The sequence below is a fragment of the Populus euphratica genome, unplaced genomic scaffold (assembly GCF_000495115.2).
Source record: "Populus euphratica unplaced genomic scaffold, PopEup_1.0 scaffold71.1, whole genome shotgun sequence".
NCBI classification, from domain to species: Eukaryota; Viridiplantae; Streptophyta; class Magnoliopsida; order Malpighiales; family Salicaceae; genus Populus; species Populus euphratica.
Genome location: NW_011499949.1, coordinates 82327 through 96473, shown reverse-complemented (window position 1 = coordinate 96473; position 14147 = coordinate 82327). Strand labels below are relative to the sequence as shown.

At 28.2% G+C, this 14147-nt stretch overlaps 1 protein-coding gene across 1 annotated transcript; it reads right to left on the bottom strand.

The window, feature by feature from the left end:
* Window positions 1-6184: 6184 nt before the first annotated feature.
* On the bottom strand, window positions 6185-8271 carry LOC105137780 (exocyst complex component EXO70B1-like). Its single transcript, XM_011043655.1, has one exon. The coding sequence runs from the start codon at window positions 8179-8181 to the stop codon at window positions 6295-6297; it is 1887 nt and encodes a 628-aa protein (XP_011041957.1). The 5' UTR covers window positions 8182-8271; the 3' UTR covers window positions 6185-6294.
* Window positions 8272-14147: the final 5876 nt, after the last annotated feature.

Sequence of the window (14147 nt, the reverse complement as noted above, 5' to 3'; positions counted from 1 at the left end):
CTCCAGGCTTCTTCTTTTTTTCATTTTTTTCTTCATTTTTTTTTGTTTTTTTTCCCACACTTTTTTTCCCTTTTTTTGGTCTTTTTTATTTTATTTTTTCCCCAAGATTACCTTCTTCTTCTTTTTTTATATATATTTTTTTAAATTATCTTTATCAATTTTATTTTCTTAATATTAAACTAGTTAAACATTTTATTTTGTAATTTTTTTCTTTAAAATATTATGACTTGCTACGGTATTTTCCCATAAGATTTTTCTATTTTATTTTTTAAAATCATATTTGTTGATTTTATTCATTAATAAGCTAAAGGATATGGGGAATTTAATATTCATCAAAACTCAATTACTGTGGATTACAATAGTAATCCATAGTGCATTTTTTTTTTGTTTTTTTCTCTTTTTTTTCCAACATTCTCTTTTTTATCTTTTTTTTTTCAAACCTTTTTTTTAAAAAAATTTACCTTTTTTCCTTTTTTATATTTTTTTAAAAATTATTTTTGTCAATTTTACTTTTTAATATTGACTTAGTTAAAAAATTTGCTTTGTAATTTTTTTCTTTAAAATATTATAGATTACTATAATATTTTTCCATATTGTTTTTCTATTTTATTTTTTAAAATTATATTTGTTGATTTTATTACGTAATAAGTAATAAGTTAACGGATGTGAAAAATTCACTATTTACCCATAACCAATGCATTTGGATTACAATAATAGAGTGCATTATCTCTTTTTTTCTTTTTTTTCACCTTTTTATTTTTTTTCCAACTTTTCCCTTTTTCCCTTTTTCTTCTGTTTTTTTCTTTTTTTTTCCAAAATTACTTTCCTTTTTTCTCCAACTTTCCTTTTTTTTTTTCCTTTTTTTCACATTTTGTCAAACTATCTTTATCGATTTTACTTTTTTAATATTGAGCTGGTTAAAAATTTTACTTTATAATTATTTTTTAAAAACTACGGTGGCTTACTATGGTATTTTCCTACAAGGTTTTTTCCATTTTATTGTTCAAAATTATATTTATTGATTTTATTAAGTAATAAGCTAAAGAATATGGGAAATTCACTGTTCATCAACACTCAATGCACTATGGATTACAAAAGTAATCACAATGCAAGCCTTTTTTTATTTTTATTTTTTTGTTTTTTTCACCTTTTTTTGTACTTTATCTTTTTTTTCCCAACTTTCCCCCTTTTTTATTTTTTTTTCTTATTTTTTTCTTTCTTTTTTTTTCCAACTTTTCCTTTTTTTCCTTTTTTTTTTTATAATTAGACTGTACCAAATAGTCTTTAAACATATTACAAAGTTTTTTCTTCAATAACTTCAAGTGAGATCCTTGAACAATACATAAATTAATAGTATATTTATTAAACTCCAACATGATATGATTTTTATACTAGCTAGCTACATGACTGGCGCTTCACTGTAGATCGTGTAAAATTTTTGAACCGCCATTGATATTCAGTTTAAAATGATATATAGCCTTTTAATAATCTTAATATGCAAAGAGTCCATTTCTTGTAAATATGCAAGGCAACTAAATATAGCGCTCCATTGAAAATATTAAAAACAACTGGGAATTGATAGTAACCAAAAGATTGCGTGCACTTCAAATCAACTGTTTATTTAGGACATTAATTAATAAGCAAAGAGTGTGGAGAATTTACTTTTTATCCTAATTATAATAGTAATTCATAGTATATATTTTTTTGTTTTCTTTCACCTTTTTTTTTTTAACTTTCTTTTTCACCTCTCACCTCTCATCTTTTTTCCTTCTTTTTTTTTTTCAAAATTATTTTTTTTCCAACTTTCTCTTTTTTTCTTTTTTTTACGTATATTGTTTTTCAAAATTATTTTTATCAATTTTAATTTTTTAATATTAAGCTAGTTAAAAACAAATATATTTTTTCTTTAAAATATTATGAATTGCAACGATATTTTCTCACATAGTTTTTTTATTTTATTTTTTTAAAATTATATTTATCAATTTTATTAAATAATAAGTTAAAGAATATGGGGAATTCACTATTCATCCACACCCAATACACTCTGGATTACAATTAATCCGTAGTGTATTCTTTTTTATTTCTTTTTTTTGCACTTTTCTCTTTTTTTCCCCACTTTTCCCTTTTTTCTTTTTTTCATTTATTTTTTTTTCCAAAACTACTTTCCTCTTTTTTTTTCTAACTTTCTCTTTTTTTATATATATTTTTTTTAAATTATTTTTATCAATTTTATTTTTTTAATATTAAGCTAGTTAAACATTTTATTTTATAATTTTATTTTAAATATTGTGACTTGCTACGGTATTTTCCCATAATATTTTTTTATTTTATTTTTTAAAATTATATTTGTTAATTTTATTCATTAATAAGCTAAAGGATATGGGGAATTTAGTATTCATCAAAACTCATTTAACTGTGGATTACAATAGTAATTCATAGTGCATTTTTTTTTGTTTTTTTTCTTTTTTTTCCAACATTCTCTTTTTTATCTTTTTTTTCCAAAATTACTTTTTTTAAAAAAAAACTTTACCTTGTTTCCTTTTTTTATATTTGTTTAAAAAATATTTTTGTCAATTTTATTTTTTAATATTGAGTTAGTTAAAAATTTTGCTTTGTAATTTTTTTCTATTATAGATTATTACAATATTTTTCCATATTGTTTTTCTATTTTATTTTTTAAAATTATATTTATTCATTTTATTACGTAATAAGTTAACAGATGTGAAAAATTCACTATTTACCCATAACCAATGCATTTGGATTACAATAGTATTCCATAGTGCATTCCCCCTTTTTGTCTTTTTTTTTCACCTTTTTATTTTGTATTTTTTCTTTTTTTTCCCAACTTTCCCCTTTTTTCTTTTTTCTTTTGCTTTTTTCTTTTTTTTTCCAAAATTACTTTCCTTTTTTCTCCAACTTTCCCTTTTTTCCTTTTTTCACATTTTTTTTAAACTATCTTTATCGATTTTACTTTTTTAATATTGAGCTAGTTAAAAATTATACTTTATCATTTTTTAAAAAAAAATATGGTCGCTTGCTATGGTATTTTTCCACAAGGTTTTTTCATTTTATTGTTCAAAATTATATTTGTTGATTTTATTAAGTAATAAGCTAAAGGATATGAGAAATTCACTGTTCACCAACCCTCAATACATTGTGAATTACAAAAGTAATTCACAATGCGAGCCTTTTTTTATTTTCATTTTTTTGTTTTTTTACCTTTTTTTGTACTTTATCTTCTTTTTTTCCCAACTTTCCCCCTTTTTTATTTTTTTGATTATTTTTTTCTTTCTTTTTTTTTAAATTACTTTTTTTTCCAACTTTTCCTTTTTTTCCCTTTTTTTCATTTGTTTTTCAAAATTATCCTTATTGATTTTACTTTTTTAATATTGATCAAGTTAAAAACTTTGCTTTGTAATTTTTTTCTATTTTATTTTTTATAATTTTATTTGTAGATTTTATTTTTTTAATATTAAGCTAATTGAGAATTTAGTTTTGTAATTTTTATACTTTAAAACATTGTTGATTGCTACAATGTTTTTTCACATTGTTTTTTTTTTGTTTTTTGATGATTTTCTCCAGAATTGTTTTTTTTTTATTTTATTTTTTTATATTGAGTTAGTTAAAAAATATAGTTATAATATGTGAGCAAAAACCAATGTAACTTTCCTCACAAAATACAGTAAATTGCTATAGTATTTTTTTCCATATAGTTTTTTTCCAGTTTCTTTTGTGTGTTTCTTTTTTTGTAATATTTTTTTTTAAATTACCTTTGTTGATTTTATTTTTTTAATATTCAGATAGTTATAATTTAACTTTGTGATAAAACTTAATCATGCAGGGAAAATTATGTGGCTTTCCTCACAAAACACCGTGGATTATTACAATGTCTCTCAGCAAGTTTTTTTTTTATGATTTTCTCAAAATTATCTTTTTTAATTTTTTTTTAATATTAAGCTGATTGAAAATTACAATTACTAAAGACTAAATCATGTAGGGAAGTATTGTAGCTTTCATCACAAAACATTGTGAATTGCTACAATATTTCCAACATGGTATTTTATGTTTTTTTTCTAAAATTATCTTTGTTGATTTTATTTTTTTAATAGTAAGCTGATAGAATTTTGCTTTGTAATTTTTTTTTAAACATTATGAATTGTTGTAGTGTTTTTTCATATGATTTTTTTTAATTTTTTTTAAAATTATTCTTGTCGATTTTTTTTTAATATTGAATTGGTTAAGAATTATAATTACAATAAAGCTAAATTATATGAAGAAAACGTTGTAACTTTTCTCACAAAACATTATGAATTGCTACAGTATTTCTCTAAATATTTTTTTTATGATTCTTTCTATAATTGTCTTTGTTGATTGTATTAGGAAAAACATTGTAATTTTTCTTTCAAAATATTGTTAATTGCTACAACATTTTTTCTTATGGGTTTTTTCCATTTCAAAATTATAAATAAAGTTAAATGTTTTTTTAATATTAAGTTGGTAGAGAATTTAGTTTTATAATTTTTTTTGTTTTTTATTAACAGAAAAGCTAAATCATGTGATGAAACTACTGTATCTTTCTTCACAAAACACTGTGAATTACTATAAATCATTTTGTTTAGTTTCTAAGTTTTCAATCACCAACACAATTTTTTTCCCGTAATGAAATATTGGCTTCATTATACATTTAGTTTTTATTATTTATTTAGCACTGGTTCACAATTATAACATTATTAAGTATATTTATTTTACAAGCCCACGAACAAGGCACAAGAATGTCGTCTCGTGTATCTTATTTAATATCAAATTTTGTTTTTACCTTATTTATATTATTAATTTATTTAATATCATTATATTTTTTATTTAAATTAATTAAGTTTATTAAACCCTTTTCTTTGTTTAGAAATGTTTGTGTCTCTTTAGCATTATTTTTACGTTTGGAAAAAATTTAGAAAGCAGAAAATGGAGAAGCTAGCATTTTAGCATGCCTTCTTTTCAAGATCTATAGTTTTGTCATTTGAACTTCACTTAATTTCCTCAGTACTGAAGTGATTCATATATTTTGTTAAACGAAGAAAGTCCCTGAAGGTGCAAATTAACCAAACTAATCTTTCTGGAAAAAAAAATTGGACAAGTTGCAAGAGAGAGAGAGAGAGAGAGAGAGCTGGGAGCTGATATGGCAAATTATCTATGGGTTTAATCTAAATAAATAATGAGCTTGAGTTGATAGAGGAACCCATTTTCCTTTTAAGAAACCTAAAAGGGAGGCGAAATGGAAATCAGCCGCGACAAAGGAAAACAGGCAACAGCCGGGGCCAAGAAAAACAATTGATAATAAAGGGTTAAAGAAATGCATCAACCTAGTTGAAGAGTGAGAAAAAAAAAACAGAGATTTGTTTTTTTTTAAGCAAACATGGTACGTAGTAGCCATGTGAATATATAGAAAACTCAACAAGAGCAGAAGCGCGGTCACGTAACTTGCTGCAATTGATATTCAAGAAAAGATGGGGAGGATGGAAAAGATCAAGACACCCAGTTAATGGCCACAGCAAGTTGCAAGAAAAACAAAATGCAGACGGCGATGATATATACATGTTGGGAATTGCAATAAGCTTAATTAAGAGCTAGCGGTTAAAGCAAGCTGAATGCTACCAGAACTAAGGAGATAAAAAGCGGCAGCAGGAAGGATCATTAGAGGAGCCAGGGCATCAATGTGCAGTAGCTAAATCAAAGATCTTGAAGACAATAGTTCTTGAGATTATTCACAATTGTTGAATGGACTGCTTGGCTGGCTGGTGTAATGTGTTTTTTACCGACTCTTTACTGTTTTTTCAATTCCGAAGAAAGCAATCTCCCACGCAGTACATTTTTTTTTAAAAAATTCATCTTTAAATTAATTTTATTTTGATATTTTTATATGATTTTGATGAACATATTAAAAATAATTTTTAAAAAATAAAAAAATATTATATTCATATATTTTTAATAAATATTATTTTAAAAAACAACTATTAAAATACTCACAATCATCCACTAAGTTTTTAATCAAAATTATACATCTTAAAATAATAATAATAATAATAATAATAATAATAATAATATTCTTTAATCAAAAACTGTCTTCACAATATCATAAGCGGTCAACTGGGTGACTTGCTCACTTGTTAAATTGCTATACACTCATCTGTAATTTAATTATCGTTGTTATTATTTCTTTTTTTATTCACAAGAAACACGGGCTCCGAAGTTCCCTCGGGCCAGGACGGCTAATAGCAATAATAGGAAATGGACGGCCGCTCAACGACTTCGACCGCCCCGAGAGTGACCCGAAGACGAGGAAAATGACGAGACAGAAGAAGATGTTGATAATGACAGGCTACTCCCTGAACCTCCAGTCCCGAAAAGCAAATCTGACAAGTAATTCTCCAAATCATCAGGTGCAAATCTGACGATCCCTTCCTTCCTCGGCACCAATTGCCTATACTTGCCATAAAATTCCCGGTATACCGGTACAAGCTTTCTGGCAACCGAAACTTTTATCTGGTCTCTCAGTTTGGAATCGGAGACAACCCATGAAGCTTGGTTGTTATAAGCCTCTTCGAAAGAAGAATTAAATCTCTTAAAACACTCAGTGAATTGAGGGGTTGTCATCTGATTATCGTTAGCATCCGGTAGGGCAGCAAAAACTTTGCTCCATCCCATGCGTTCATAATTGGACGCATATTGCCGTACCTTTTCCTCGTGCTTCTCCACCCATTCATCACCAAGGAGTAACTTTAGGTTGGATTTCTGGACTTTGTTTACCACATATTGAAGATTGTTTGCGAGGAATAGATACGAGAGTGCCGCATCTTTGTATATCTCAGCTTTGCCGTCGAGTTTGCATAGCATAACAAGAATCAGCCATGCTAATCTTATTGATATAGATGAGGTACCCATGCCATCAGCGGACACGGGGCTACCGAAGTATGCTTCTGGTAAAGGAGATGGTACTGTTAGAGGCCCAGCAAGGATGTCGGTAAGTACGCCACTGTAGTCAGTGAGGAAAGTGATGTAGTTCATTACGTAACGTGTTAGAGGATGAATGCCACCACCAGGCACTGCTGCTTTTGAGTTGAATTTTGAGATTGCAGTCTCGAATTCTGTTAAAATTGCGCTGACTGCCTCCCCGAGCTTGTTTAGTGAGTTAATGACCTGTTGTCTGATGGTTGAGGTTGATTCTAAATCGAAAATGGGTTCGATTTCAGTCCAGAGATCGGCGATTGCTTCGTAGAGGTCAAGTGTGCGGAAAATTCTCTCAGGAGCTTTCTTGCACTTGGCTACGTTTTCAGGGAATACAAAGAGAGACAAGGCACCTTCTCTTGTTATATCGGCAAAGCAGGACTCTTTCAACGAAGGAGAAGAAGAAAAAACCTGGTCACAGAGAACTCTTTCACCATAAAATAGAGTTTTAACTGCGACCTTTACTGCATTTAACCAGGCCTTGATTTTAACTTCCAGAACCTCCCAGTCCATCTTTTGAATCTGTGCCGAGCTCAACCTGCTTTCAACGTTCAGATGATACAAGGCCTCATCAACAACTGATTTACGAATGATCTTGAATATCTTGACACATTCTTTTCCATAACCAGCACCAATCATGCATTCAGCAATCGCCTTCAAATCTTTCATGGCATCCATGGAAACGAGCTCTACTTCAGATATGGAATCTTCTCCGACTCTTGAAAATTCGTCTTCCTCAGACTCATCCTCAAATTCAGAAACGCTTGATCTTGACGCTCTGGACACAGATTCAGGATCGAGATGCTGCCTCCTGGACCTCAAAATGATGTAAAACTCCTTCTCGAGTCTCTTCATGGCAATTTGCATGAGATTTTGAGCGAGAACCAGCTTGTCCAAGGTGGGGTCATGGGAGATGTAATATTGCATGGCAGTCTGGAGGTCTTTGATGGAGTTCAGGTACCGTTGGGCTTCGTAGTGATTATCTGATGCGAAGAGATTGGCGACGTCACAGTAGAGGCTGGAGGAACGGGAGGCATCCCACTTAGAAATGAGTTCTCGTGCATTCTCGACATTGTCATCCATTAATGTATCTGAGAATGTTTGGCGATGAGGTGTAGATCGAGTAGGTGACCTAGAACGTGATGGTTTGAACAATATAGTCCTCATACCTTTTCTGGGCATCTAAGATATCAAAATAAATTACACTTTGTCTAAGAAATAAAGAGCAAGAGATGAGAACACTTGATTTCTTGCTGAGTTGAGAGAGAGAGAGAGAGAGAGAGAGAGAGAGAGAGAGAGAGAGAGAGAGAGAGAGAGAGAGTCTAGTTTCGAGAGAAGTTTTGATTTGGTTACAGATACATCAGTGAAGTGATATTTATAGAGGCGAGGCATGTTGGAAGCCACGGAAAGAAATAGGATGGGAGATGGTTTGAAAATGTCTACGAGTCCACGCGTTATAATGATTCTGCCTGTATTTGAATGGCCTTTCGCTGGGAGAGCTTGCCTGGTTTGGAGGCAAATTCTGGATTATATATATATATATATAATAATAATAATACACTAAGTCTGATGAAAGAGACGACTGATTCTGTCGTGGAAAAAGAAAATAAGTGCTAGGAAACTCCAGGCCAAGAGAAATATAAAAAAAACAGAGAGAAACTTAGAATATGACCTGTTACTCCTTCAAACAGCATGCCCGCTGCGTAATTCGAAGTTTTTGACTTATTTGAAACCGTAGAATAGGTCTCCAATTCAGTAACTCTCTGGTATTTTTATAGCCCTTTCAAGAAATGAAGCCGTCTTGGTTTCCATTGTTGAGAAACACCCTGTTGCCAACCTGTGTAGCTCCTTGCGTAATTTATTTTCTAGATAGTAACAACAATTACTTTTCAAAAATGATTTTAAAATTCAAAACCAGATAACATGAACGTACGTAGCTGTCGAGCCAATCATGATATTAAAAGTTTTTGAAAGATCGATGCTTGGCTCCGAGAGATTTGACGCATTAAGTTTTCGAGTGTGATTAGCATTAATTAGCACGGTTTGTTTTTGTATTTTAAAATTATTTTTTAAAAATTTTAATTTTTTAATTTTAAATTAATATTTTTTTATATATTAAGACTATTTTAATATTGATATTAAAAATAATTTTTAAAAATATTAAAAATAATTTTAATATATTTTTAAATAAAAAATTAAAAAATAACTAATCACACACTCTCAAAATGACAATATTGTTGCATTCGTAGCTACGTGCACATAATTTCTTACCACAAATTGTAATTTTGTACATAGATTTATTCTGTACAGAGAAATACAAGGATGAAGAGTTAAGGTCATAGGTATTTATTGGATATTTTTTTTGTTTTCAATGTTGAATCATGGTTAAAGTATTTTTATAGATAGCTTATATTTCTAATATTAAGATAATTTTTTTATAAATATCTCTGAACATCTATAAAAATATTATTTTTAAGGTATTTGAGGACACTCTAATAATAAAGTTAATAATTTAGTAAAAAAAAAGTGATACATTTATGTTTTAGCCCGTAATTTAAAAGGTATTTATAATACTTGGCTAAAAGAACTCAGCATATTTTTTGAATTTAAAATATAGGTTATATTTTAAGAGTAGGACTCAGGTGGTGCACCTGAGCCCACAAAAAAATACTAGGGATGCCGAGTATCCGAGCTCATGCTAGCGCTCGAGCCTTACCTTCTACATGAGCTCGAGTGTTCTTACTTATCCTTTAAAAATAGTTTAGAAATAAGTTAAAAATTATTAGTTTATGATTATTATGGGTATACTGTGGAAAAATGTTAATCTTAATCTGGTAACAGGTATAATTTAACCAAAATAAAAATAAAAAATAGAAAGGAGAGGACAATCTTTTCCCTTTTTCCTTCTATTTCATGATATTTTCTGACTATAGCGTCCACTTTCTCCCCAGATCCTACTCCCAGCTCTTAAATATGCTACCATTTTTGTTCCTTTTTCATTTTCGTTCTTCAAAAATCTACATTTTCTTTTTCCTTTTCGTGAATCAGATGCTTTGGGTTTAGTGACAGAAAACTTGATACGGAGTGAATTTGTTTGTTTTTTATTTTTTAAAAAAATTATTTTTAATATTAGCATCTCAAAATAATTAAAAAATATTAATTTAAAAGGAAATAAAAAATTTTAAAATGAAGAAATAAACATATATGATCAAGATAATGGGTTTGAAGAAGCATAGAAGGCCTGCTCCCTGTGTACGTGGTCAACGGAGAGAGAACAACGAATATTGTGATTAAATTGCTGTTGTTCTTTCATTCTCAAGTGACGGGCTATTCCAAGATGGCAAGTGCCTGGGCAGGTGTATTCGGCAAGTTTGACCAAACCCACAAGATTAATCGCTTAAAACCCTAGGAGAAATATACGCGCAAGTAGTCTGCTTTTCCTCATTTGCTTGAATGGGTCCTCTGTTTCTTTAAGAAAAAATAATAATAACTGGGTGAGGAAAATAAAAAAAAAACGTTTTTGTTGAAATAGAAACCATTTTGACTGTTTGAAAAAGATCGTATAATTTACACTATTTAAAAAACTGATATATAACAATATATATAAAAAAAGGTTATATTTACACTATTAAATTATCAACTTACTCTTCAAAATAACATCTCTATTTGATCCCATTATTGCTTGAAATAACAAAAAGCTATATCCTAGAGCTAGATTATTACTTTTGTTTAAAATATAGTGTTCAATTTCCACAAAAGTGTTTTTAAAAAGAAGAAAAATTCATGACTGATGATGATGATGGATTAGGTCAAATAAATTAATTTTAGTTTAATTATATGATAAGAAAAAGTAATAATAAATTGGGTTAAAAAAAAGATCATGATGAGAAAAAAATTATTTTTTAAAAAAACACAAATAATCATACAAATGATGAAATGAGATAATTTTTTTATAAAAAAACTAGTTTTTATTCACTTAAGTTAATATGATAAATTTATAACTCTATTAATCAGGATTAAGTCAACCTATATTAATAAAATCAAACTTATAATTCAGATCCTGATATTAGAATAATCTGATAAAAAATATATAAAAGAAATCACAGGGTTTTTTTTAAAGAAAAAATATATATTTTAAACCAATTAAATATTAAAAGATAAAATTTTAAAAAAATTAATTATAAAAAAAGATTAAAAAACAAAGAATATAGAAATTAAAACAATGAGAATTAAAATTAATATGTAAAATAATTTTTATATTTGATTGAAAGATGAAATTAAAAAGAAAAAATAATTTAGAAATAGTATCAAAAAAAAATAAAAAATGAGTATCAAAACTAATATAAAAAATAAGAATAAATTAAAAGAATGAAGATAAAATTGATAAAAATAATATATAATAAATTTAGATTGAATGATAAAATTAAAAATAAATTAAATTTTTATAAAATAACAAATAAAAATAAAAATAAAAAAAGATATCAAATTAAAAAAAGAAAAAGAAAAAAGAGAGAAGTAAGGATTGAAGTATGAAACTTTTTAGTGCAACGTTAATGAATCTTCTAATATAATATAAAAAATAAGAATAAATTCTTGATTAAAGAATGAAATTGAAAAAAAAACTCTTATTAAAAAAAAAATTAAAAGAATGAAGTACGAAACTTGTTAGTGCAACGTTAATGAATCTTCTAATACTTTTATTATATTATAAAGAGAGTGCCAATATAAATTGATGGAATGTCCATCGTCATCACACGCGAAACCTGAGTCATCTTTCCACCAGCCGATGAAGGGCAGAATTTCTAGGCTTCCATTTTTCGTTTGACTATCCCTTTTCTTTTCTTTTTTCGCGGGTCAACTTCGCGATGAGACCATTTAGTATTCGCTGTAAAATTAAATGCATTTCTTTTGAGGAGATGTCTTCGAGAAACTGTCTGCAGCACCGGAAAGGAACAAACAGAAGATCCAGTCAGTATGCTGGAATATTGCCTTGGTTTTTCATCACTACTTTAATAGTTTCCTATCATGATAAGTACAGGTGAGACGTCGTTCCAAAAACGACAAAGAAAGAGGATTAAAAAAGCTTCACAAGCGACAGAAATTGCAGTGCAGGATGCTCGTGACGGAGGCCTGCAGGCCATGAGATTCACTTTCTGACTAGTGTAGCTCGTCTTTTATTTATGGACCTTAGAGCACCATCAACCGGGGAGAATTACCATTTTTTTTTCTTTCTTTTGTTAAACATGATTAGTGGTTAGTTGTTGGTGATAGAGAAGGAATGCTAAGGATGTGGTTGGGTGTGGGAGTGTTTCGCCATTCGGATGGGGTATTTATATTAGGAATATTTATAAATATCATTAATAATGGATAAAAAATATTTATTTTTTATTATTAATCTTAATGGAAGGAAATTAGTATTCATCAATCAATTATTCTTCTAAAACTTTTAACATCCCTAATTATTATTAACAATAGACAATCACAATAAACTTAAGATGGAACGTATCGTAGACCTCTCAAAAAATACTTACACACTATTCTATTAGAGCATTAAGAACTCTTTAATTATATCAGATTTCTCATTGAGCAGTAGTATACCAGTTAAGAAAAGTTCTACAGAGCTATAACATCACTCAAATAGGAGGATGGTGTGCATTCTTATGATCCTGTTGATAGTGCCAATGAAATTTCTTTTGTAGGAAAAACAAGTTTAATAATCCAGAATGTTTCAAATTGCTTGAAAATGAATATTGGATGTGCATTGTTTGTAAGAGAATTAAAAGGTCATGCAACATATTCGTTGCTTTAAGTCAAAAAATAATTTCTTATATTTATCCGAAGACTTAGTAAGACAAACAAATCTAAACTACACTTTTTGTCAACTTCATAAATGTCATTAAAATCTCAAAAGCTTGAAAGCTTTCAATAAATACAAATAAAATATTGATTTAAACAATAAAACATGTGAAGTCTTTTTGGTAACTATCAAATAAAAAGTAAGTCAACTACCAAGAAGACATCTATTGGAGAAAATCTACTTTCTCCTCATCTATGAAATTAAGACAATGATCCCAACATAAATTGAATACAAGTCATTGAGCTGACTAGAACTCAAAGGGCAATAAAAATATACTATAGTTAATGACTAAGAATATATTTTTTTTATATATGAATTAATTTATTCAAAGTAATGTTTTGTTTTTCAGGTGATACTTAATGATCTCTTATCAACCTTTCAAAGATGTGATTAACTTAGTTTTTTTAGTGTAATTGTATAATTCACTTACTCAGTCTTTTTAGGGCAACTGCATAACTCTATAAGGATAGGCTTAACATAGCATTATTATAGAGCAATGACCCTTTCAACCTTCCAATGATGGAATTGACTTAGTTTTTATAGCGTGATTGCACTACTCAATCTTTCTATTGCAATTACATAACTTTCCAATGATGAGATTGACATAACATAATTCAAGGGCAATAACCTTACAACTTTTTAAAAACGAGATTAACTTAATCTTTTAGGTACGATTGCATACCTTATCTTAAAAGAGTTGGCACAACCTCCTTAGAACAATAGCTCCAAACTTTTCAAATAACTTGATTTGATCTTTTTAGCACGACAAACCCAATTTCAATATAATGCCTAGATGTATCTCACCAACTAATTTGAGATTCATTGATAGATAAAGATATAATTACAATCTAGATTTTTTTTATATAAAAATACACCTGTAACCTAGATTTCTTTTAGTTTTAAACATGAAGTGAATCCTACTTAATCTTTTTAAATATTTTAATCTTTTTAAATATACGTTCAAAGTTTATTTTTTATCAAAGTTTAAAATTTTAAATATGAACATTGAACCTATACAGGTTATTTAGAGAATTCCTTTAATATTTTTATTTTTTATTATAAGCGTTATGTCCATGTAAACAACACAAGTCAATATAAAAATAAAATTTATAAAGTGAAAAACATTATATAAAGATAAACCTAACAGGGCTGGGGTTGTTTATATAACTATAGAGATATAAGGGGGGTTAAGGCTTGCATAATTGAGCCAGACTTCTTAACTAAATATTATCCACATCAGGCATATGTTCTCTTAAAAATAAATAATTATTGATAAATAAATAAATCCTCA

What these genes read in the sequence shown, in the direction of transcription:
- LOC105137780 (XM_011043655.1), bottom strand. Translation starts at nt 8,181, where the DNA reads ATGCCCAGAAAAGGTATGAGGACTATATTGTTCAAACCATCACGTTCT.